The sequence below is a fragment of the Amphibalanus amphitrite genome, unplaced genomic scaffold, assembly GCF_019059575.1.
Source record: "Amphibalanus amphitrite isolate SeventyFive unplaced genomic scaffold, NRLGWU_Aamphi_draft 000492F_arrow, whole genome shotgun sequence".
In the NCBI taxonomy this organism is placed as follows: Eukaryota; Metazoa; Arthropoda; class Thecostraca; order Balanomorpha; family Balanidae; genus Amphibalanus; species Amphibalanus amphitrite.
The window spans coordinates 135,623-161,595 of record NW_024881986.1 but is presented as its reverse complement, the minus strand read 5'-3'; the positions used below and the strand labels follow the sequence as shown (position 1 = coordinate 161,595).

The 25,973-nt window shown below is 48.1% G+C and overlaps 1 protein-coding gene across 4 annotated transcripts in view; it reads right to left on the bottom strand.

Moving 5' to 3' along the window:
• Nucleotides 1–25,973, bottom strand: part of LOC122392581 — a 158,099-nt gene that overhangs the window by 14,292 nt on the left and 117,834 nt on the right. For all 4 annotated transcript variants that reach the window (XM_043387629.1, XM_043387630.1, XM_043387628.1 and 1 more), the window contains exon 7: nucleotides 7,996–8,209. In XM_043387629.1, coding sequence (XP_043243564.1) covers nucleotides 7,996–8,209 — 214 coding nt within the window. The remainder of the gene's footprint in view (nucleotides 1–7,995; nucleotides 8,210–25,973) is intronic.

Here is a 25,973-nt window from a genome sequence, read left to right as displayed (position 1 = left end):
TTCTGATGTCGCTGAGCATGAAACGCGGCGGTAAATGAAGTAAACAGCACCTGCTGTCATTCTGACACATCTAAGTACACTGTCAACTATATCCTGACCAGTTATCGATCCTATATTCTCGGTCTCATATGTCGGATATATCGTGAGGAAACTAAGGGAAGCCAATCTACGATTGGGCTTCTGACGTCACTGTGACGTCATTTCAAATAAAATCGACACCAAATTTGGACACAACCTTTGCTAGGTAGTCAGGAATATGTGTGCAAAGTTTCATTTCTCTATCTCTTCGCGTTGCGACGATATCCTCGGAGAAGTAAAGGGGGGGCAACTATATGCCCCCCCCCCCCCAGCAGCGCGACTGGCGGGTGGCGCGGAGGCCCAGCGGCCGCCGGGTTAATTGATCGCATAGGGGATATACTGAGTAGGAGCCGGAGCCGCCGGAGCCGGAGCCGCCGGAGCCGGACCATTTTAATCGGAGCCGGAGCCGGAGTCGCCATGACATTTCACCCGGAGCCGGAGCCGGAGCCGGGGCCGATTTTTTTTCTCTGGAGCCGCAGCCGGAGCCGGAGGCGTCTGAAATTTCCACGGCTCCGCATCCATGATTTGAATATAATTTCGCCGGTACTGGCTCTCAAACCGCATTGGTTATCATCTAATCTAATCACGTGACCTTCGACTTTTGAGACCCTGACCGGTCAGGAGGTGAACAGATGTCATTTCCGGGGAAGTACCCGACGCGCGCATACCAGGTGTCCAGGATGGCAAAGCAGCAGAGCATATCGACCCGCAGCGAGGCTGTAGGCATTGTTGCCGGCAGACTTGTGCCAAGATCCCAAAAAGATCCGAGATCCAGGATCTGCAAGATCCAAGATCTGGGATCTTGAGGGATCTTGGATACAGCACTTTAGGTTTTGCCGAGGGATCCTGGGGATCCAGGACTCTGGTCATCATTTTGTTGAGGGATCCTGGGGAGCTTGGATCCTGACTTTTGATTTTATCGAGGGACCTTGGGGATCTTGGATCCTGGTTTTGGATTTATCGAGGGATCCTGGGGATCTTGGATCCTGGTTTTAAACAGGAATATTTCACACATCAGTCTACCGTGATTAAATGCCTACCAAACCTATCTAGTGCTAGCAAATTCAAATCTCCTGAGGATGAATATCTAGCCAGGAAAACCAATGTGCAAAATATTAGCATGTGTAAAACTGTTAAACTCACTTTATACTGGAAGGAAGACATACTCTACTAACTGAGGTGCTCAATGTTTCAAAGTGTATATCAGCATAAACACAACTTAGGCTTTGTGGGCCGTACTATTAAACATAAGAAATTCTGAAATTTACATCTCTAGCATATGTACTCGTACATGTCCATTTAGTGCTTCTCCAGGGCCAGAACTGAGTCAGCTGCAGTCTGCAGTTGCAAATAACAGTTCAATCATCCTAAAATTGTGATTGTGCGTTGGATCTTCGGGATCTTGGATCCTACAATTTTGATATTGCTTGGGATCTTGGGGATCTTGGATCCTGGAAGTCTGATCTTGCGGGGGATCTTGCGGATCTTAGACCCTGAAGTTTTGACTTTGCGTGGGATCCTGGGGATCTTGGATCTTGCAATTTGATTTTGCGTGGGATCTTGGGGATCTTGGTTCCTGAAATTCTGAAATTGTGTGGGATCTTTCGGATCTTGGATCTTGATTTTTGGTTGAGGCACAAGTCTGGTTGCCGGTGGCATGACCCACGGCCAGGTCGCCGAGGCACTGGACGTGAGTCGCCGCACGATTTGGCGCTGGTTGTCACGCAATAGAGGCGGACAGATGCTTGAGAACAAGCCGGGTCGCCGTAGGAAGAGTTCCGTCAGCCAAGTAGCGGAAATCGTTATCGCGAAGCGCAGTGCCAAAGAAAAGCGAATCCAAAAGGAAACTGGCAAAGAGGCTGACTGCCAGCGGTAACCCAGTCTCGCAAGTCGACAATCCATCGGTACCTGAGGATGTTTCTAAAGCTGAGGCCTGTCAAGTCACGTCTCCAGCCGAAAACTTATGCTGAAGATTGTATGTATGTATGTATATTGTATTAGCGAAGCATTCCAATGATGGATTAGTGTCAGCTTCTAGTCAATGACAATAGTAAAAACATATAAAACACAAGCACACACACGCATACACATTGTACTAAAATACCAAAACGCTAGTCACTTGTCGAGTTTAAAAGTCGTAGAAACTCTGCTCTAGTTCGAGAGCCGGTGGTGGCAGGCGGCAGGCGATTCCAGGACGAGGCCGCTCGGTACGACAAGGCCCGGCGCGACATAGACAGCCGGTAAGCCGGCAGCTCCAGTACACCGGCACACGTTGCCCGCGTTGAGCGCTGCGATACAGCGGCTCGCCGAGTGAATAGGGAGCGGATCGCCTCCGGAGCGCAAGGGTCACTCAGCGCCCTGAACACAGTGGAGCAGTCACGGTGGACGACAAGATCAGCAATGTCATGCCAGCCGAGGGCTCTCAACACCGGTGAAATATGTTCAGAAACCCGCGCTCCGGAGACGACCCTAGCACCAAAATTCAGGATCTTCTGCACCTTATGTAAATGACAGCGAGCGGCCCCGCCCCAGACGGAGAGGCAGTAAAGGATGTGGGGGAAAAACATGGCACTGGATAAGGAGCTTACGGGTCTCGGGGGTAAGATGATGACGAATTTTATACAAACATAGAAGGATGGAATTGCACTTTTTGACAACATTTGAAATGTGCTTTTCCCAGGATAGGGTTGAGTCGACCGTCACTCCCAGCATCTTCACAAAAGGGGATGGTTGTAGTGTGTGACCGAATATGGTAAGGGAAAAGGATGAGGCTTTCTTGAGGTTCTGGCCAGTACCCACAAGAAGCAAGGTGGTCTTACTAGGATTCATTTTCAAGGAATTGGATGTGTAATAGAGGTGTCAATCGGAACCGAAAATTTTGGAATTCCGAAAATTTCTGAATTCCGATTCGGAAATCGGACGGACAAGTGACAAACATATCGGACATATTCGGAAAACTAGTTGAAAGTTACAAATTTCTTAAATAAGTTAAAGTTCAAAGTTATTTGCATTATCAATATCCAAATTGCAAAACATGTCATCAAAATTGACAGGGCATAGGTGCTTCATACATCATTCATAATTAAAGTGCAAGATGAACATAAACGTGATTGCATGTAGCGGGTAGCCCTGAGTCAAATAAGGTACATACCTACATGTACTGTGCCAACTTTTAACTCTTTTGAAAATTTCAGTAGCAATAGCCAATAGGTGACATTGTTGTCAGCAAGCCCATCATTAGATAACACAGTTATCAATATGATGTACAATTGACCTGTGGGAAGCACCAGACACCAAAGCAGTAAAGTAGGGAATCCAAAAATAGTTTTTCCCCACTGGAAAGTTAACAGAAAAGAGACTGAAGAAAATTGCAAATATCAAGGTGTGCCAAGTAGCACAAGAGTCTTACCTAGAACCTCCTATCATAAAGTCATCCCCTTCTACCCTTTCCCCCAATAAATATCCGTGCCGAAATATAGAATACAATGCTACATAAAATATTAAAATATGCCGATAGCCTATCTCTGAGCCTATCAATAAACTGAAAACCAAAAAGTGATGAAATGCGGCGAAAGCGTCATAAATGAATGTCACCTATGGAAAGATGGCGTCCCGATGAGAATCGGAGGAGACAAAAAATGACGTCTAATACAATAAATACAGTTATTTTGCTTTACAATTGAATTATTTTCGAAAGAAATATGATATTTTGTAATACATGTTGAATCTAAACCAAACAATTAACGGTAAATGCACTTCAATAGGACAAATTATATGATAATGACGTCATATTATTGATTTACCTTCACATCATCGACTCAAAGCCGGATACCATGTTCCATTGTTCCATGCTACCGAGAATGGTAGCATGAAATGTGTTTTTCATTCTACCAAGGATTTATACAACTTCTTTTTGCTTGTGAATTTCAGTGAACTTGTATTAAATCATAGCAGGTATTTTTATTTTTTGTGCTCGGTTATTCTTTTTTATATTCAGATATGTGTGGCTGAGTGAAGAGCACGTTTCTTCCAGATGTACCTATCTCACATGTTTCTCTCACATGAACTATTTTGCTTTTGCAAGAAGTGTTCTACTTTACATCTCAGCCAGTGTGATATAAGATGAAGATATCCATCATTATTGTAAGTGAATAGCTGCTTGCATTATTGCTGTATTAATTCATCATCAAGTGGCTTAGTGTAAGGCCTAAGGGATGTGGCAAGAAGTCAATATTTGAGAACGCAAGTTGGAGGGATAAGGCAATGTTTTGCATTATTCCTGCTTACTCGGCTTTGACTTCAGCTGTAGGCTGTAGCACATTTTGAAGCAGAATAAAGCAGAGTCTCAATATGCTGTGCTTGTGTTATATATCAGATTAGGCCTATTGCCCTAATGCCCATTCCCTACTGCATATGATATTGCTTCAACATTTTTAGTTTGCAATATTTTGCAGTCAAAACCAGATGGCGGATCTGGTATTTCGTTATCATGTGGTACATACAAACATATACCTAATATATAGATCAATTCCCCCATCCTCTCTTTCCATATCCAGTTTTCGGACAGTTTTCGGACAAATCCATGCCTTGGACATTTTTCGGACAAAAGTGAGCTAGGATTTTGGACATTGGACGGACATCGGACAAGAAATTTCTGAAATTGACACCTCTAATGTGTAATAGGACTGGACAGCGAGCAAGGTGTCTTCCTGTTGTTTTTTAAGGACAGGTAAGTCAGTGGGAAGAGCGGAATCGAGGAGTTGGGTATCGTCTGCATAGGAAATGAGCCGTCCATGAGGAAGGTAGGAAGGTAGGTCATTTGTGAAGATGCTGAAGAGGATTGGGCCGACCAGGGAGCCCTGCGGAACGCCATGGGACATAGGAAGGGATAGGGAGCCGCCTCTCACCACCTGCCGCCGGCCACCGAGGTAACTCGCGAACCACCCGGGGTCAACACCGTACCAGCTCAACTTGGACAATAAAATACCATGGTCAACACTATCAAAGGCGCGACTGAGGTCCACCGACGTGATGGCAACAATGTGACCCTTGTCGACGCGGCGCGTCACCCACTCAACAGCGTCGGTGAGAGCATCCTCCGTTGAGTGATATCGGCGGTACGCATACTGAGATGGTGATAAAATAGAGGACGTATCAAGATAAGAAGCGAGCTGATTGCAAACCACCTTTTCACATACTTTCGATAACACTGGTAAAATTGATATAGGTCTAAAATTAACAGCGCTGTCACGGGAACCAGACTTATGAAGCGGCACGACAGAAGCAAGCTTCCAAGATGAGGGAAACGTACGTAAAGAAAATGAGGCATTGACTAGATGGAGAATGTGGGGTCCAATCACAGGAAAACACTGGCGAATAGCAAACAGTGGTACACCGTCATGTCCCACCGCACGGGAGGACGACAACTGCCGCAGGGCCACAGACAACTCCGGGAGTGTCGCCGGCCGCAGACACATGCTGGCCGTGGTGACACAGGGCGGCCTCGGCGGGAGTGGCGGGGGGTTGCCGGCTGCCAGTTCAGCGGCAATACGCGGACCGACTGTCGCGAAGTGCCGGTTGAACTCATCCGCCCGGGCCGGCGATAGGCCCTCGCGGGAGTTACTACCCCCGCCCCTCCCCGGACGTAAGGCGAACTCGCGCACGTTTCGCCAGAAACCACGGCGGTCCGACAGCATACCGTCACACAGAAAAGCACGCTTACATTCCGCCAGGCACGATTTCACTCGGTTTCTGAGTCGCCGGTAGCTGTTTCTGTCGCTGTCAGCGCCGGAGTGCCGCCACACTCGGTAGGCCTCGTCTCTCTCCTGTAGCAGGCGCTGCAGCTCCGGGCTGTCGTCGAGCCACGGACAGCGCGGACGGCGAGGGGTCACTTTTCTCAGCGGGCAGTGGCTGTCTATCACGCCCCACCAAAGACGCATAAACTCACCGACCTTATTGTCCAGGTCAGCGGCACTGTATACCGCGCTCCAGTCCGCCCGCAGAAAATCAAGGCACACGGCGTCCCAGTTCACCTTACGCCAGGAGCGCGCGGTAAACGGGGCGGGCCGGCGGCTCTCCCGACGGAACGGCACACGCACAGTCACAGTGAGGTGGTCGGCCACGGCGTCAGCCGGCGGCAAGACGTCAGCGTCCAGATCGGGCACGTTAGTGATGACGTGGTCTATGAGACTCTCGGACGGCTCCAGGTGAGTAGGGACTCGCACCAGCTGAAACAGACCCAGCTCGTGCAGCGCCGCACGGTACTGGCGCACACCTGGGCCGTCCGGACGCAGTAGATTGATGTTGGTGTCTCCCAAGCAGAAAGTGGGTCTCCCGTATCCCAGGGCCGCTCTCAGCTGATCGTGTAAATCGCCGATCGCGCTGGCCACCGGCACCGACGGGGCTCGGTACACCGCGCCGACCGTGACAGAACGGTGACCTCCGCCGCCAATGCAGAGCCACAGTGACTCGCAGGAGCCGGCGGCAGGTATCGGTAGAATAGTAGCTGTCAGTGTATCCCGGTAGATGATGGCCACACCACCGCCGCGGACAGCCGCGCGGCGCCCACCGGCATGACCGGCCGGGCGGTCCCCGCGCATGATACGGTAGCCTGGGAACACCAGGATCCTGTCTTGTGTCGGATCTGTGAGCCAGGACTCACTGATACAAAGAATGTCAAAGCCCTGTTCCTGCAACATCCTGTTCACCTCGTCCATCTTGGGAATAAGAGAGCGGGCATTGATGTGTCCAATGTGGAGAGTGGAGCTGTCAGCGCGCCGCGGCCGGTCCCGCCCCCACTGCGCGGTCTGCCTCGGAGTGAGCCGGGCAGGCGTCACCAGGTCAAGTCCCCGGGTCGGCCCCAGCACGGAGCGGCTCCGCGGGTCGGTGCCGTCCTCAGATGCCGGAGCCATCCGACCGCGCTGACGGGACAGGCAGCGGCCCGCTCGGTGTCGCCGATCCTGGACCCGCAACCCAGCACGAGCACCGCGTCGATGGCGCCGAGGCATCACCGGTCGGCCGCCAGCGCTGGCCGGCGCGCGGCCACAGACAGCCGCCCCCTCCGACCAGGGCCTGGCATCGCCCCTGCTCGGGCGAGCCGGCCGCAGCGGCGGCGGCTGTCCTTGACATGTCAGCAGATCTGGTAGAGTACGGTGGATGGTGACGAGCGGCCCTGATTGGCCCATCGCAGGGTTCCACCTCTTCTCAAACCGGTAGAAAGCGGCGCCACCGAGCGCAGCATCCCCGGCAGAGCGCTAACTGACATCGGGTGACGACAAAAACGACACAGTTTTAAGCAACAGCGACGCTGGTCTCGCTCCAAAAAGTCACTCACTCGGTAGCACGTGTCCCAAACTCGGGCTCTGCACACTCTGGTCGCCACTACACACCGCAGGACGCACAAAATAGCCGAAAAACAGCGGAGCTCCTTCCAGTGGCGGCCGCCATATTCAGGCGCACGCGCAAAGATGTCCAGGGTCACCTTTCAACAGGACGGCACCCAAGCCCATCGAGCTAGAACGACGCAGGAGTGGTGTCGATCACACTTCCCGGCATTCTGGGAGAAGGACAAATGACCGGGGAATAGCCCTGACCTGTCGCCAATAGAAAAATTGTGGGTGATCGTCCGGGAAAAGGTGAACATATTGGCGCAAGAAATGTCCGAAGGCACGCTGCCCAGGAACATCCGATCTGCCTGGTCTGAGATCAGTCCACAAAACCTAGACAACTTGATGTCTGGCATGCCGAGCCGTATGTTTGCCTGTATTAGGGAGAAGTGGGGATACTTATGTAAATACTGCGTAACTCTCATGTTTGTTATTCTCATGCAATGGACGCTGGAAAGGTGTGACATTAATTTTGGGACACCCTGTACATAGATGCATACAAGTATCCGCTGGCGCCGTCCGGCCGACTGACCTGCTGACGGCTGCCACCTCTGACTGGGTCAGGGCAGGGATGTCCGTGAGGGGCCGGGTGTCTTCAAGCTCAAGTGTATCCAGCTGGGAGCAGCCGTGGAGGGCGGCGAGCACAGTTTCGGAAATGACGCCGGGTTCGCGAAGAGTGACGTCCTCCAAGCCGGAGAGGGCAGTCAGGAGGCGTCCCGTCGCTTCCGGTGTCACAGACGGCGGCTCTATAAAACATAAATACAGACACTTTAATACAAACTGGAATGACACAGATCACTAAATATTCATAGCAAGATATACTAAACAGTAGGATACCTTTATAGCCCGGCTGTTGCTGGGGTACTTCGACACCCACCACTTGCCCGGGGATGGGGGTGGGGGGTGGGGGCGTTTAACCCGCGCCCGGCTGGGGGTCCTGGATTTCCACGCCCTCTGCTGGGGGGGTGTTTGAACACTCCCCCCCCCTTGTAACTCGGCTCCTGGGCCACGTAGCGATACGCGGAAGGCGGCGTTCGAAAGAGCGTAAAAAATAATGACGAATCACTTCGGTCAATTTTTTGATCAGGTCAAAGGTCAGGTCACCAGAGGTCATTGAAGGCAAAATTTCGCCGACTTCCAGGTCGAATGTCGAAAATTTCCAAGAAGCCAACGCATAACTCGAGAACCAATAGAGCTAAAGCGCCGCAGAAAAGCGCAATCGATAGCCCTATTAAAGCCCTTTCTGAGTAATTCTCTCAGATTTGACCTAACGTCAACGGTTTTGCCTGCAGGGGGCAAAAACTGCAAAATAGCCGATTTTTTCGAAAACAGTTTTTCTGCAATAACTTTTGACCCAAGCCTTGTACGAGCTTACTTTTACCGGCATTGTGTTCCTCTCGTCAAGACGCATCGAATGAACTATAAGTTGACCTTGAAAGGTCAACTTGAAAATTTGACCTCAGGTCAAGGTCATGACCTGACCGGAAAGGGTCGTGTTGCATATCAGTCGATCCGTATCGTCGACCTGAACACATCTAAGGCGTTTTCATCGCTCTAGCATGCCTCTATCAAAAGTTATTTGCGAAAAATTGTTAGATACCATTCGTGACCTAAGATGACCTCAGGGCATAAACAAGGGTCACACGATAGGCGTTATCACAAGTGTATTCGCGGCCATTGGGGCGACGTAAGAAAAGAAGAAAACAACTGGCCCCAAGAACTTTAAATTATCAAATAGCATGCACCTTTTCCTTGATATGTAGAGAATTTACCATTAATTGTTAGAGAAAATTGCATTTAAAATCTTCCACTTATGTTTTTTTCATCGTTTGCACAGTATGTTCTTTTACTAAGCTAGAAACACTAATTAGAAATAGTTCCCGCATCATCAAGAACAATAGGGAAGGCTTGAAGTGAATACAATAATCTAAATGGTTTTGTAATCCATGTGAAGACACTTCTAAAATTGCCTGTAGAAATATTAAAGGCAAAAGTTCAACTTTTTCACAAGACGGATGGCTATAAACCTATTCAACGTGTGACAGCTCAGCCGGTATATCGTCGCCTACAGCCCAGCTTTCCCTAGTGACCGATAGAGGCGCTGCTATCGATGTCCGCCCGTGCCGCCTAACGAGACACCATTTTCATGTTCAGTGTGTCTAAACCACTTGCAATTCGGTGTTTGGGAGTGTTTATAATGTCTTTCGTCCAAAAGAGGCGCATTTCAATCTTCTCCCATTGACTTATAATGGGGAGGTCGCAAAATTGACCTGACCTTAGGTCATCGTTATCAAAATTCTGAGATATACATTTTGTACATGCTATTGCTCTTAGCAATCGCTGAAAGTTTCAAAGCGATCAGTCACTCGGTGTAGCTATGACAGACATTGAAACTTTTTATGAGGTGAGGTCACTTCAAGTGACCTGGTGACCTTACCTTGAATGACCTTCGTCTAATATTTTTACAACATGTGTAGAATTGATGTATGATAAGGTGTACGGGGGGGTGTTCAAACACCCCCCAGCAGGGCGCGGGTTAACGCCCCAAGCCGATAACTCGATAGCCAATAGGCTCAACGAAACGCACGACTGCGGCAAACGAACGCGACGAGACGGTTCCAATGAGTACTTGAAAGTTGAATTTCGAGATTAACCCTCGCCCTGGCAGGGGGGGGGGTCGATGCGACCCCCCCTAAGGTTTTCGAAGATAGCGTAAAAACGACGGCGCGCAGCGCCGCCAAATTTGGCACAGCCTATGGGGCAACCTTTTTACATATGACCTGAAAATTGCAGGTCGGGGTGACCTTGGGTCAGGTCACCAGGTCAGAAAAACCGGTACAAGGTCATGGTCAAATTTCAATTTTCTTTTTGCACCTGTCCAACTCACAGTTTTGGACTGATTTCCTTTAAACTTTCAGGGTGTGCTAAGTTCACCGAGTTGTATAACATATAGTTCGTTTTTTTAGGTCACTGACCTGAGGTCAGTTAGAGGTCATTACGTCGTAATGTTAAGCCTATGGGAAAATACTAAATTCGGAAAATACTGGAGATATCCGCTTCGTTCTATCACTTTTGTGCTTTGAAACCACAGTACTTAGCAGCAGGTCACTTGGTGCTTCTTTGTTTGGTGTACTTATCCATGGGTCAGGACAAATGAGGTCAACTGAGGTCAATTCGATTCATTGTATTCACGTTAAATCCGCTATTGCGGCTTTTCATCAACGTAACGTCAAACGTTAAAAAGAGTTGACATAGCAAAACAGATACACACAATTCAAGCACAAGCACACACATGCATACAAGTCAATCAATCATTCAGTTTGAATCACGCCCCAGCAAGTAGCGTTTCACGGCGGTTTTGAATGCTGGACGACCATTGTAACGGTGCATGAATTCGTTGTACTCCGAGACACCGCTATACAAAAGTTGCCGCCTGCCTGCCTCTGTTCGAATTCGTGGCAGCCTGAACCGGTTCGCATTTCGCGTGTTGTGACCCTGGTCGGACGCTCTGTCCAACTTGCTTGCCATCGCAGTCGGCTGTTGTGTCTCCACAATGCGGTGTACAGAGCACATTCGATGATACAGGGCCATGTCTGGTGCAGTGAGCCACTGCAGATCGCGTAACACATCCGACACTCTGTCATATTTCCTCCGCCCGCTCACAACTCGCGCGCAAAAATTCAGTATTTTCTGAACGCGGTGCAACTCCGTAGCACCACAGGTACCGTAAACAGCGATGCAGTAGCGGAGTCGGGAAACAACGAGCGAGGTGACAATGGGCACGATTACATGGGGCGGCAGAACGTGTTTTGCGTGGTTTAAAGCTAATAATGTCCCGGTGGATCTAGAGACGAGGCGACTGACGTGGTCGTGAAATGATAGGTGCTTATCCATGACAATGCCCAGGTTAGTAACCGAGTCGGACTCACGGATGGTCGTGCCGGCGAAATTCACACTGATAGTTGGCATGCCTTTCAGCATCTGACGCGTTCCCAAGACGATGAGCTGACTTTTTGCTGCGTTGACCTTCATGTCGTGGGCGCAAAACCATGCGTATAGGGTAGACAAAGCCTGTTCAGCAGTGCATATTAGTTGTTCAAGGTCTGCACGTTTTCCCGTGCGAGAAGCTGCGTGTCGTCGGCAAATTGCACAATGTTGACACCTGGTACATGCAGACACATATCATTCACGAAGATCGAGTACAGGAGACAGCTCAGTGAACCGCCCTGAAAAACGCCAGTCGTTATGGGGAGGGATTTTGACATAACTGAGGAACCCTCGGCATTGCGGATCATCACTTGTTGTGTATGACCGCTCAGATAATTTCTAAACCAAGTGGTGTCCATGTTATACAGGCTCAACTTCTCTAAAATTTTCTCGTGATTGATGACATCAAAGCATTTTGATAGGTCAAGCAAAATCAGGATAGATATTTCGCCTTGGTCCATCGCCTTGAAAATCCTGTCAGTAATCACAGCTAACGCTGTCTCGGTGGACCTGTTGCGACGATAACCGTGCTGAGCATCGGTAAACAGTTGATGCTCATTGAAAAATTCCGTGACTTGTGATTGTACGATACGCTCTACGATTTTCATGACCCCTGGTAGTAAAGATATTGGTCGAGTGTTGCGTGGATCAGAGCTATCGGAACCCTTTGGTATGGGAACCACCAGCGCGTGTTTCCACGCACTGGGTACGATTCCAGTTTCAAGACAGCTATTGATAATGTCGAGGAGAATATAGCCTACACCATCGAAAAAGCGTCTTAACATGTCGACACTAATGCCATCTAGACCAAGAAATGAAGACGGTTTCATGTTATGAATAATGCGACGTTTGACGTTTCAAATGACGTTTTTGCCAATAACTTGGCACATAATGACGCTAGAGCTTAAAAAATGGTATCATTGTGTTCCTGGTGATCAGCCCAATCGAATGATATGATAAGATGCAATTTGGTTAACTTTAAATTAATTAATTAATTAAAGTTTACTTAAATTTTAAGAAAAACTTTAAGTACACTTAAGCAGGCTAAAAAGTATATCATTCGACGCGCCTTGACGTGCTGAGTTCACTGGTGCTTTTCGTTTTGCTCTATCTTAATTAGATCAAAGGTTATAAGCGAAAAACTTTTGACCTGTTTTTAGTGAAATTTTTACATTTATACCCCCCAAAACCCCCCCTAAATATTGACCTAGAGCAACCAAATTTGCACAGGGGCGAGAACTCCAGGGAGCCCACCTACCTACCAAATTTGGTGTTTCTAGGTGCCATAGGAGCCAATCGCGAGGGGGGGTGGCATCGACCCCCCTGCCAGGCCGTGTTATGAAAAATGCCCTGCCAGGGCGAGGGTTAAAGGTCAGGTCGGGTAAAGGTCAAACCAGCGTTGAAATTGTGGGCTCTCCTTTCTGGTCCCGGCGTTTTATTCTCCGGGTGGGATAGCCCCGTCCGGCGATAAACCATTCGGGACCCACTCGGGGCTGCGGTAGTTTTTGCTGCTCCGGTCTCAGTCGGGATGCAAAGTTAACCCGCGCATGACTGGGGTATTTTCCATAACGCGAGTGACTGGGGGGGGGGTTCTCCAAAGCCCCCCCCCCCTCCTATGTCCGAAACTACTGGGCCGATCGTGAAAATTCAAACGGCGTCTGATAGCCCTGGAAAAACTGTCGAACGAAACCTATTTTCATTGACCTCGAGGTCACCGATGACGTCACAGGTCAGGTCAAAGTAAAAATTATCGACATTTTTGCTAGTTCACAATTTAGGCTCCGACCGCCGGACCGCCGCACAGTGGGGATTTTTCCGATCTAGCGCCTATTAATTCAAAAAATATTTTTTGGATTTTTGTTTATTTTTTGTGTCAGTAGGGCCAAGAAATGTCTGAATTTTTCATATATGCCATTGTTTTATCTGTATGTCCACAGCAAAACTAGGAAAAATGCGCCCAAAGTTCACACTCATGCGTGATTACTCAATGGGCTCAGCAAGGCCCGAAAGTATAGCTCAATTTCATTGTCCTGTCCTGTTGGTTTTAATCTTGCGAGGTCTTAAAGTTGCATATCGTCTGAAAGGCACCTTTATTAGGAATGGAATGGCAAACAGAAAGTATGCCACAACCTTACTAAGGTCACAAAAATGCCCTTTACCAAAAACCATTACAGACACCATATTGAAGGAATGGTATTCTAAATAAATGTAGGAAATCAACAATGTTTTCCACACTTTTCCACTCCGAAATATATCCTATCGAATTCGTCACTTTCTTCTGCACTAGACAACGCCTAGTTTGGCTGCCGAAGCTTACCTGAACACGGAATATTCACATTAGAGTATCTTAACCCTCGCCCGTATTGGTGTTTTTCCAGCCGCGAACGTATAAGGGGGGGGGGTCCGTTGGACCCCCCCCCCTTGCCGTTTCGCCCCTGATCGAGCTAGAGCTCCGCGGAAAAAACGAGCGTGTTGCCCGTGACGAGAGGAAGCCGATGATACCCGATTTTAAGGTCCTAGGTCATTGGTTGACCTTGCAGGTCAGGTCAATGACCCCAAAGGCGGGAAAATCGGGACCTGTTAGAACGTCGTAAAGTGTGGCTGCCATGGGGTTTTTCGGGGTGCTGATCACGAATATCATGTTAGTTTTGATCACAGATGATGTCTTCATGTATTTAGGCCAGGTCGGGTCAGGTCAGGTCAGGTCAACCAGTAAGGGTATTCGTAGTAGGTGGCAACCGCCTCTGACAGCTTCGTAACATGTTACGAAGGCACCAAAACTACTTCGTAAATGTTCATATGGTTGCTAAATTCGAATTCAGCTCCAAAAACTGGCCTAGAAACCACGGGCGTAGGAACGTCATAAAAAGTGGGTGGGCCACCCTGTCAAGGGGCCTCCTTTTCCAGGGGGCCTCCTATTTTCAGGGGCCTCCAACTTTTGCCTCGTCCTGCTGGCTGCTTTCAAGTATGACCTCCAAATCTAGCTTCTGAGATCGGGCAGATGTACCCAGGGGCGTAACCGCTTAAGCGAACAGTGCGGAAAGTCCGCACCATTTTTAAAACTTATTCCCCCTCCGATTTTTTTAGAATCTATTTGCCGCAAACGGCGCATGACCCCTGAAAACCCTTACGCAAATGTCTTCCCCGTTTCCCAGGTGCCCCCATTAGCTTCATAGGCGCCCTCTTTGGCATATAAGCGCCCTATGTATAGTCATCAGAGACATCCCTATGTCCCACAGTCGCCCCGTTGTCGCACCTACAATGTGCGCTTATCATACGCGTCTCTCTTTTATGGACACTTGAAGGTGCCTCTCTTTGCCATGCCGGCGCCCCTGTTTCTTATGAATGCACCCCCATGGCGTTGATCAATTGCAGTCGCAGACCTCTATTGCATGTGGACGCCCATATATGTAGGCCTCAGAGGCACCCCTCTTTCGCATTGAGGCGTCCCTATGGGCTTCATAGGCGCCCCTCTATTGCACGTAGGTGCCCTACTGTCTCAGAACCGCTCCCATTTGGCATGCAGACGCCCATCTTTCGACGGAGGGGCCGCTCTGGTTCTTAGAGACGGACGGCATGTTGCTCCCAGACGCAGATGGGGCTCTCGGAGTCGACAGTGTGGGACCTTCAGTCGCTGATGGGTGCCCGCCAGATGTGGACCCTCGGAGACGCCGGTATGGGGCCCTAAGAGATGCCGGTATGTGGCCCTTATAGACACCGGTGTGGAACCCTCAGATACTTCAGTGTGAAGCCCTTACAATTGCTGGTGTGGAGCTATGAATGCGCTGGCTTAAAGGGACTATCCCACCTTTAACCCTCGCCCATGTAGGGGGGGGGTTGGTGCAACCCCCCCCCCCCTGAGGTTTTTCGGAAATAGTGCAAAAACGGCGGCGCGCAGCGCCGCCAAATTTTGGGTACCTTATGGGGCAAACCTTGCGCATCTTTTGATAAAAAAAAATTGACCGGGTCATGTCAGGTCACGGAGTTATGACGTCACAAAGGGAACAGCCTCCGGCCGGATTTTCACAAACTGAGTGCCAACGCCCGAGGTTTCCTGCCGGTGGTACGGACATCGATTGATGGATCGTGATGAAACTTGATCGATCGATTGATGGATCGATGCATGTTGGGACAAGTATTGGCTATCATATGGTATAAGAAACTTGACCGGGTCAGGTCAGGTCACGGAGCTATGACGTCACAAGAGGAACAGCGTCCGGTACTATTTTTGAAAAGCGCCCGAACCACTATTTTGCTAATTCTTGTCACCTCAATGGGAATATGCAGCAATATTAGCTTCTATAGGGAGCAAATGGACATCCCAAATCCAAAAATACAATCAGATTTCAAAAATTTAAATTTTGATTTTTCGAATTTCTGCCGCCGACTGTGACCTTGCCGACTTCCGGCGCTCCCAACGCGCCATTTTTAGAGCTAGGGGAACGAAATACATACCAAACGATAGAGAATTGATCAAGGAACACGATAGTGAAAGTTTCAAGTCGATATCTCCCACCGTTTTGCCGCAATCGCCGCGGAAAATTTGAAAAAGTCTATTTTTCCGAAAATTTGACCTTTGACCGGTCAAAAGTAGGTCAAATATTGACCTAGGACCAAAAAATATACCACCAATCGCGAGATCTCGGCGAGAGCAATCCGTTGGTCTTTTCCGCTAAGCTCTACGACGCTCCGTTTTCAAACGCCAAGGGGGGGGGTCGCACCAACCCCCCCCCCCTGCATGGGCGAAGGTGGCAGATCGCCGTTTACGGGCGAGGGTTAACATGGGGTTTGAGTTGAGATAGCCAAGTTTGCGGCGAGGTTCAGAAACCACTATCTATCTAGGTTGCAACCCCCGCGGCCTCTTGGTGTTGAAGAAATTCGTTCCCTTCATTTGAAAATGGGCCTTGTACAAGGCCCTATCTTCAACATGGAGCGACCGTTAGTGTGACGTCACCTCGTTTAGTCATTCTGATTTAAATGGGTTTGTTCGTTGAAAAATCGCTTAAAACTTGGTCTGAACTTTGTTGTGGTGCCTACAGAGTAAAAAGAATCAGCTTTATGACAGTAATGTGGCCTGGGGAAGGAGGTAATTTTGGGCTGTGACGTCACATATTTGAAAGTTTGTGTTTGGAATATGGGAAGCCTAAGATGTTTAATGAAAAATAAATGCCAGAACCGTGTTCCTGGTCATCCAATCTATACAGTCTGGCACAATTTAACTGGTTTTAACAACATTTTAGAAGGTGGGATAGTCCCTTTAAATCCCTCAGAGGCCGGTACATGGACATTAGAGCTCAGTGAGAGCTTGTGTGGTGCCTTCAGTGGCCTTGTGGAGCCGTTAGACATCAACATGGTGCTCTCAGGAGCCGGTGAGTCCTCAGAGTCACCGGTGTGGGGCCTTCAGAGCTCCGAGATACTGGTGTGGGACCCTCAGAGGTGTCGATGTGGGTCCTTCAGACAGGCGCGGATACAAGGGGGGGCATGGGGGCCATGCCCCCCCCCCCTTGGCCGATTTTTTTTCAAAAATAAAATAAAAAGTTAAAAAGCTGAAAAGGGGGCCTCCTGAAAATAAAGTGGCTATTCATGTTGAGATGTTGCCTGAACAGCTAGATAAGCTCAATAGACGCAGTTTTTTTTTGGGGGGGGGCCCAACAAGTGGGAAGATGGGGCCTCCAACAGGTGGGATTATGGGGGCCTCCTGGTTTCTAATGGCCCCTCCCTTGGAGATTTTCTGGATCCGCCCCTGCCTTCAGATATACCTATAGAGCCTTGAGATACACAGGTGTGGTGGCCCACAGAGGCGCCGGTGTGGGGCCCCCAGAGCCACCGATATATAGGGTCCTAAGAGACACTAGTATGACCCTCAAATGCGCCGCTGTGTGGCGCTCATTAACACTGGTGTGGAGCCATCACAGGCGGGTGGAGCCGTTAGAGGCCGGAAAGGGCCCTTTGGATGCCTACAAGGAGTCTTCAGAAGCCGGCGTGGCACCCTTATGGGGATAAGCGTGTCTACTTAGGAGCCCTTGATGTGCTCTCATGAGCTCTGTGGAGCCCTACCGAGCCGAAATATGGCCACGGCCAGTTGCCGCCGCATGGCTCTTCGGACTATCATTCTCAGGGGCCTCATCTGCCTAGTTTGAATAGAAGGGCCTCTCAGACAATCAGTATCATGGGCCTCCTCTGGCTAGTATAAACAGAAGGGCCTGTTAGACCATCAGTCCTAGGGGCCTCTTCTGGTTAGTATAAATAGAAGAGCCTCTTAGACCATAAATCTCAGGGGGCTCCTGTGGACAGTATAAATAAAAGGGCCTCTCAGACCATCAGTCTTGGGGGCCTCCCTCGAAAAGTGTAAATGTGGATAGAGGGCCCCCTCAGATTCATCAGGAGTGGACCTCTCTGACTATCAGTCTCAGGGGCCTCTTGTGGCCAGTATGAATATAAGAGCCTCTCAGACCATCGGTCTCAGGGGCCTCTTCTGACTAGTTTGGATAGAGGGCCCTCCCAGACCACCGGTTTCAGGGGCCTCCAGTGGCCAGTTATATGAACAGAAGGGCCTCACAGCCATCAGCCTCGGGGGCCTCTTCTGGCTGGTGTGAATATGAGGGCCTCTCATACCATCAGTCTCAGGGGCCTCTTCTGCCTGGTGTGATTATAAGGCCACCTCTCAGTCTCAGTCTCAGTCATCAGTCTCAGGGGCCTCCTCTGACTACAGTGTAGATGGATAGGCCTCTTCTGACTATTGAGGATAGAGGGGCCTCCTCTGACTAGTGAGGGTAGGGGGCCTCGGCTAGACCGCCAGTGTCAGGGGCCTATTCTGACTAGTGTGGATGGAGGGGCCTCCCAGACCACCAGTCTCAGACCTCTGACTAGTGTGGATAGAGGGGCCTCCCAGACCGCCAGTGTCAGGGGCCTCCCAGACCAGTGTGGATATTGGGGCCTCCTCAGATCCACTAGGGCCTCTCAGGCCATCAGTCTCAGGGGATTCGACTGACAGGTATGAACAGAGGGCCTCCTTAGATCCATCACGGCCCCTTGAGTCCGTGCGTGGGGATTCGTGGAACTTATTTTTACCGAGTTTGTTTATTCTGGAATGTGACGACGTCCTCTCAAATCGAGACGAGGGGCCTCGAGTAAAAAGTGGGTGGGCCAAAACACATGGTTGGCCCCCCCACCTCGAAAAGTGGGTGGGCACTTGCCCACCTGGCCCCCCCTGTTCCTACGCCTATGCTAGAAACATGTAAAACTCGAAAAAGTGAACCGAGGTCATCAAAGGTCAATGACCTGACCTGACCTTCAGGTGACCTTGACACCCACCCTAATGCATGGGGGCAACATCATATCACATGTTTGAACGCTTGAAACCACGAAAAGACTGCAAACGCGCGGCTAATGCGAGCCGACATACGCCGAATCGCGATTCCAGCCAAACATGGTCTCGAAAAGTAGGTCACAGGTCAAAGGTCATTTGGGTCAGGGTCATGAAATTTTCACGGTAGGTGTGAAATTGATGAACGCGAGGGTACTGAAAGTTTCGTCGCGATCGGCCGCTTTTTACGCGAGTTATTCGCGAAAAACCATGGGGGGGGGTCCGTTCGACCCCCCCCCCCCCCCTATACGGGCGAGGGTTAACACCCCACTCGAGGAGCGCTAGGGCAAACAGCACGATATAGGTATGTTCCGGACATAGGCGAATAATTTTACTTCGTGATTTATATGATGCATATTTTCTGAGACACATACATTAGGAATAGGATGACAAGCGTAAATTATACATACCGTACCTTATTAACCATCGCACTTGTGGGGAGGGGGAGGGGGAAGGGGTCGGATAAAACCCCATGGTTTTCCGCAAATTACTCGCGCAAAAAGCGGCCGATCGCGCCGAAACTTACGGTACCCTCGAGATCATCAATTTTACATCTAACCTAAAAATTTCATGACTCTGAACCAACTGACCTTTGACCTGTGGCATATTTCTCGAGACCATGTTTGGCCGGAATCGCGATTCGGCGTATGCCAGCTCACATTATCCGCGGTTTCCAGTCTTTTTGTGGTTTTAAACGTTCAAATATGTGAAATGATGTTGGTGCCATGCATAATGGTGGGTGTCAAGTCACATGAAGGTCAAGTCAAGGTCATTGACCTTTTGATGACCTTGGTTCACTTTTTCGAGTTTTACTTGTTTCTAGGGTAGTTTTTGGTGCTGATTTCGATTTTAGCAGCCATTTGAATATTTACGAAGTAGTTCTAGTGCCTTCGTTCCATGTTACGAAGCTATCAGTAGTAGGTGACACTTCTATGGATGGCCGGCAGGACGCCTACTAATTGATCTAACCTGACCTGACCCGACCTGGCCTAAATGCATAAAGACATCGTCTGTGATCAAAACTAACATGAAATTCGTGATCAGCACCCCAAAATACCCCGTAACACCCTAACTTTGCGAAGTTTCAAGTGGTCTCGATTTCCCAACTTTAGTTGGGTCATTAAACTGACTTGGAAAGTCAGCTTATGACCTTGGACTTCGAAATTGGATATATTTGGCCTAATTTCGTCATAGGCAGCACGCTTGACTTTTCCGCGAAGCTCTAGCTTGATCAGGGGCCAAACGGCTGAGCGGGGGGTCCAATTGAACCCCCTATACTATGTTGATTATGCACATTTACAGGTAAAATTCTCACCAGGACACACCAGCCAACATCTGTGCACAATCTGGCTACAATTCTACCTATGGTTTGCCCTCTACGAATAAATACGTGCTAGATCGGAAAAATCCCCACTGTGCGCCGGTCCGATCAGGCTCATTTTTGGTTTACGCACTCCTTGACGGATGCCTTAGATACCCTGAGGGTACCGAACTTTTACTTCGAATTTTTAAGGTCAAGGCCAGGTCATCCTAGGTCACGAAAATTGTATAGGTATCATGTATCGGTCACGTGACGCATGTTTTATGGTCCATTTTACTCGTAGATTTCGAAAATAGTGTCGTCTGTGTCATTTGAGGTCACTGTCAGCTGAATTTACCAGAGGTCAGGTCACTTTCAGGTCAGGAAAGGTCAAATTTTGAAAAAAGAAATTTTTCAACAAAAAGGTGCCTATCAGATGCAGTTTGAGCTCAGGAACACGATGGTGCCATTTACGAGTATATTGCTGTACGACGTCAAAAACATACTGAAAAATGGATTTGAAAAAACATAAAATTGTAAAATTTTGACAATAATGCGAATAACTTGGCTAATTATGAAGACATTGGGCTTAAACTTGCAAAGGTAGTTCATCAGTGTGTGTTCTATCACATATATTCCGGTTTTTGCGAAAAGTCAAAAACTTTTTGAAAAAAAATCAAAAATATATTTTTTGTAATTATAAATACATATTTTTCAAAATATTCAAAATTTCGAAAATTCGAGATAGCAGTTTGATAGCTACGTGTATTTGTAGTCCACTCATGCAAAGAAAATGGATCTAGCTTTAAAACTGACCTCTTGAGAGCGTTTGCCGTAATTCAGTATTTTGCATGAAAATCGGCCGACATGACGTCACTCTGACGTCATTTCCGGCCAAACTATGGTAGCTAGAAAGTTGAAATTTTAACACAAGGTGTCAAATTGATGCCTCTGAGGGTACCGCAGGTTTCGTGTTGATCCGTCAAACGGTTTAGAAAATATTGCTGAAAAACGGGAGGGAGGCTCTGTAGAGCCCCCCCCCCCCCAGTCATGCGCGGGTTAACCCGCGCCCAGTGGCGGTCTCAGCCAACTTCGCCCTAGTGGGGGGGGGGGGGGAATATGTTACCACCCACCTCTAACTCAAAAACTAAGAGGGCTAGAAAGACGCGGTAAAAAGCAATCGATAGCTCTCAATGCGTACGTTTGAAAGTATTTCGGTCTTTTTCATCTTAGAGCAATATTGGGGTCACTGGAGGTCATCAAAGGTCAAAATTTGCCAAATGTCATTATATTTTTCCAAAAACATGCATTTATCTCAGGAACTATGATAGTTAGAAAAACGCATTGAAAAGCAATCGATAGCTCTTGAACTCTTCTTTCGATAAGGTCATTATCAAAATTGACCTCAGGTCAACGGTTTAGCCTCCAGAGGGCAAAAACTCCAAAAATAGCTGTTTTTACGAAAAGTGTTTTTTCGACAATTACTTTTGACTAAAAAACACCACGACATTTCTATTGCGAGAATCGTGTTCCTCTCACCGAGACGCATCGAATGAACTATAAGTTGACCTTGCAAGGTCAACTTGAAAAGGTCAACTTGAAAATTTGACCTCAGGTCAAGGTCATGACCTGACCGGAAAAGGTCATGTTGCATATCAGTCGATGCGTCTCGGCAAGACAAACACAATGAGACCATCCCCAGCGCTCTATCTCTTTCCAATCGAGAGTTATTGGCAAAAAGCTGTTTGTAGCCTCAAATGACCTCGGATGACCTTTCTGGAGGCTATCAGCAAAAAGGACACCTTGGTCGTCACGGGTGGTCCAAATAATTGTGATTCTGAAATATTTGGACTGTTCCTATGCGTACACACGGATCTAGAGGCATTTTCATTTTTCCCCATTGACTTATAATGGTAAGGTCACGCCACTGACCTGACCTTAGGTCACGGATATAAAAAAAAATCCGAGATATACAAATTGTAGGCGCCCATAACATCATGCAATCCACCAAGTTTAAAACCTTTCTGACAAACACTGCAGGCTGGACATGATTGCAAACTTTTTTAGGCTTGGTCAGTTAACTTGACCTGGTGACCTGACCTGACATGACCTGGGGTCAAAAATTTCACACATTGTCCAAAATTGATGTGCGAAGAGCTACCCCAAGCGGCGCCGCGGTTTTTTATTCACACGCGAAAAACGCGACAGGGTAGTAACATATGCCCCCCCCCCCCCACTGGGGCCAAGGTTAATAGTCACACGAAGCTTATTTAGGGCCAACCAAACCAGCCTAGTCCAGAATTATTCTCAATGTTTGTATGTGTCGTAGGCATCGGCTGAAATCCGGCATTTTATTAAATGTTTAGGCATTATGTGGAATCCCGGCAAAGACGGAAATTTTCGTTGAAATACGCGCGTGAAATGCCTGCCAATGCCTGAAAATTTAAGTCATTTCATGAAATGCCAGGCGGAGACCAGCCAGTCGCTGGAATATGGTCAAAATTAACTTGGTACACTCGTTGCCTAGGCATTGCATGACATTCCCAAGTGACGACCGGCACTTTTTTTTAACCACTTCCGCAGATGTGCGAGTTCCCGCGCCTTTTTTGCATTCAAAGTGATTGCCTCTCGGCAGAAAACCTAACCAACACCACCTAACCTAACCTAAACCTATCTGCTATTCACATAATTCGTTAGGTTAGGTTTGATTTGTTGTGTAGGTGAATGTAGGCTTTACGTTATAGGTTAGGTTAGGCAGAGTTGAGCACCCCCACAGGGGAACCCCAAAGGACACAGGGGCACACGCACGTAGCAAACCATAATCAAACCTCTCGGACCAGGGGTACAACTTACGAACCAGAGGCACACGATATAGGGGCACACACCTCGGTCCTCGACCCTGTAGCCATGTACAGTCACCAGCAGTTGCTACCCATCACCCCCGGACGGCGGGGGAGCAAGCTACCACCGCCCCTGCGAGACTAGCGCCGCCATGCGCCAAGAAGTGGAAACACCACGTGACTGAGGCCACGTGAGGGCAGGGTCACGTGATGGAGGGGCGGAGCATAGTAGCTTTTGCACCCGACACTAACTGAAATGCGGCGCTGTGATTGGGCGCCTTAGCATGAATGAAGCCCCGGCGCCAGAATAAGCCGTTCGCCTTATATGGAAAGTGAGCCTTTGCGTTTCACTGTTCTGTATTGGTTTGAGAGCCACGGCACCATACGAATTGTAAGCCCCTTTGAACGGGTCACCGCCCGAGGCACTGAGGCGACGGCTGTGCCGGGCAAAGTCTAGCCTGGTGGGAGAGGTGGGCCAGGGAAAGTGCGATCGAGCAGCCACTGGGACGTGGATTGGTATTATCCAACCGCGACAAACGATGTCAGCAGCCTCTTCTCGTGTCATAGACAGTGTCTATGACACGAAAAGCTAGACAGACAACGTGGGCAGTGCCCAATCAAAAGCTACTAAACGATCCAGTTAAGAAGTTGGCGAGGTAGCCAGACCAAATAAAAAGTTTTTAATTCGATTTTCGCTGACAAATGACATACAAGCCCGCTGTGATGGACCACAAAAGGAGCTGAACAGCTCATACAACTTCTAAAAAGCTCAACGGTTTAAAAATTCAAAAGTTAAATGTTAAAATTCAGCCAGCATGTTTAAACTCTGGTCCGGCGCTGGCAGGAAGCTTATATTACCACTTGCAATTCCACTACGTTGTAATATAACCAATAGTTCTGTGAGAGCAGCAACTGAAAGCCCCGTTGAGGGGGGGGGGGGGGAGGGCGGAGCGAAATGGCCCCCTCTCTCCTTTTCAATCGATATCTCCTAAAGTATAGCAAATGTCGCCACCAAACTTTCAAGACCCCTCCGGGCATCATTTTTACACCTTGTGACCAAATTTTTCCAGAGCTCTTATGAAACGTTAGTCACAAATGAGTAATGACGTCAGAGGGATGTCATGTTCTGTCATTTTTGGCCCAATAAAAGGTTAAGCGGGAAGAGCTGTCACGCTTACAGTTTTGAAGATAACGAAAATATTCGAAATCAAAAAGATGTAAAATAAACAGCGCTACCAAACTGCTAACTCTTATTTCCAAACAAAAATTGATTTTGACCATCAAAACTATAGAAGTAAATACCCCGAAAATACCAACAACTTTCAAAATTAAAACTGAAATATATGTTATAGAACTATCTGCTCTAGATATGCCAAACTTAAACTCGTTAGCTCCATTTTTAGCAAAGTTATGGCAAAAAAAAAACTACTCAAAATTTATTACGTAAAATTTTTCAAATTCAATTTTTAGCCGTCACAGAACACACAGAGCAAGTCAAAGACCACCATTGGATTTCCTGTGATGAGCTGCATTGAATAGATACCCATTTTATGCAAAATATCAACTTTCAAATTTGACCTTCTTTGACCTGACCTTGACCTGACCTCCACCAGAATGTAATCTAAACTGGCCCCAATGGTCGTCTAGCCCACACCATTGAATTCTAAATGTAAAATTGGCCATAAAACATGTATCACACGACCCTAGCATAGTTGGGTTCATATTGTAACCCTTAGTGAACTGACCTCTGTGAACTGACCTCTTTAGGCAACATATGTATTAGACAACCAGCGCTCCATCGATGTTTTTCGATTACATGCCTTTTATTTGATGTGTTAACTGACTGTAGCGCATTCCTTAGACTAAATCGGTGAAAAATGCGACCTTTGACCTGACTTGTGACGTCATGGGTTGCAACTAGATCAACAAAACCTGGTAGCAAGGTAGTTCCCTGGTGGGGCTATCGAACGCTCTTTGAATGTTCAAAATCGGTCGGTAACTTTCCGAGATCTCAGGTGGAAGGCGAAACGGCTGCACCACCCGATCAGGTGGTAGGGTCCGCCAATAGCCCAAGGGGCGCGGATTATTTATTCACTCATACAGTGTCATTTATTTTGAGAACACCTTTCTCACGCCATGACATGGTCCTCTCGTAATAGAACGAGATGAGGAGAGTGTTTTCACGCCTCCTTATGCACGGCTCTAAGTGTCATTGAATTATCAACTGTCAGCGGTTTTCGGACAATGAAGTTCTTAGTTCTTACTGAATCCAATTTTATTTCAAACGATTGTCACTGTGCTAGTTTTTTTCTGATACGTTTTTGAAAAAGCGCTGAAGAAGTATTTGATAGACGAAACCGGTCCGCTTATTCTTTTTCTAATTGTTTTTTGAATATATTCGTAGACTACTGGCTCTTTACTACAAAATTTGAGAATGTTTGGTATTACTTTGACCCGAACGATGTGCAGCTGAATTTTCCCTGTTAAATGATTATGGACAGCTCGCGAAATTAACTTCAACCTAAACTACCGACAAGCAGAAGAAAATCCGATACAAGCCTACCTCAATCCTCTCACCTTATTCAACCGTTGATACGTTAAAGGCATTTGTTCAGTCCGAGTCGCTATGTCGACCACCCGCGCCGTGCTGGGGGGGGGGGGCGTTTTACACCCTTCCCCCTCAGGTTTTTCGCGAATATCTATAAAAAACGGCGACGGTCAGGTCACCGTAACGTCAAGTGACCTTACCTCAGAAAAAAAATCGAAAGCTCGCTATGGCTACACCGACTGAACGGACTTAAAAACTCTCAGTAATTGCTTAGGGTAATAGTGTGTATAAAATGGATACCTCGGAATTTGTATGTCTGTGACGTCAATTTTGCGACTGCTCCATTAGGTATAAGTCAATGGGAGAAAATTGAAATGCGCCTCTTTTGGACGAATTTCGTTCTACACCCACTCTAACATCGGTCCATAGGTAAACATGACACACTGAATCGGAAAATCGCACCTGTGAC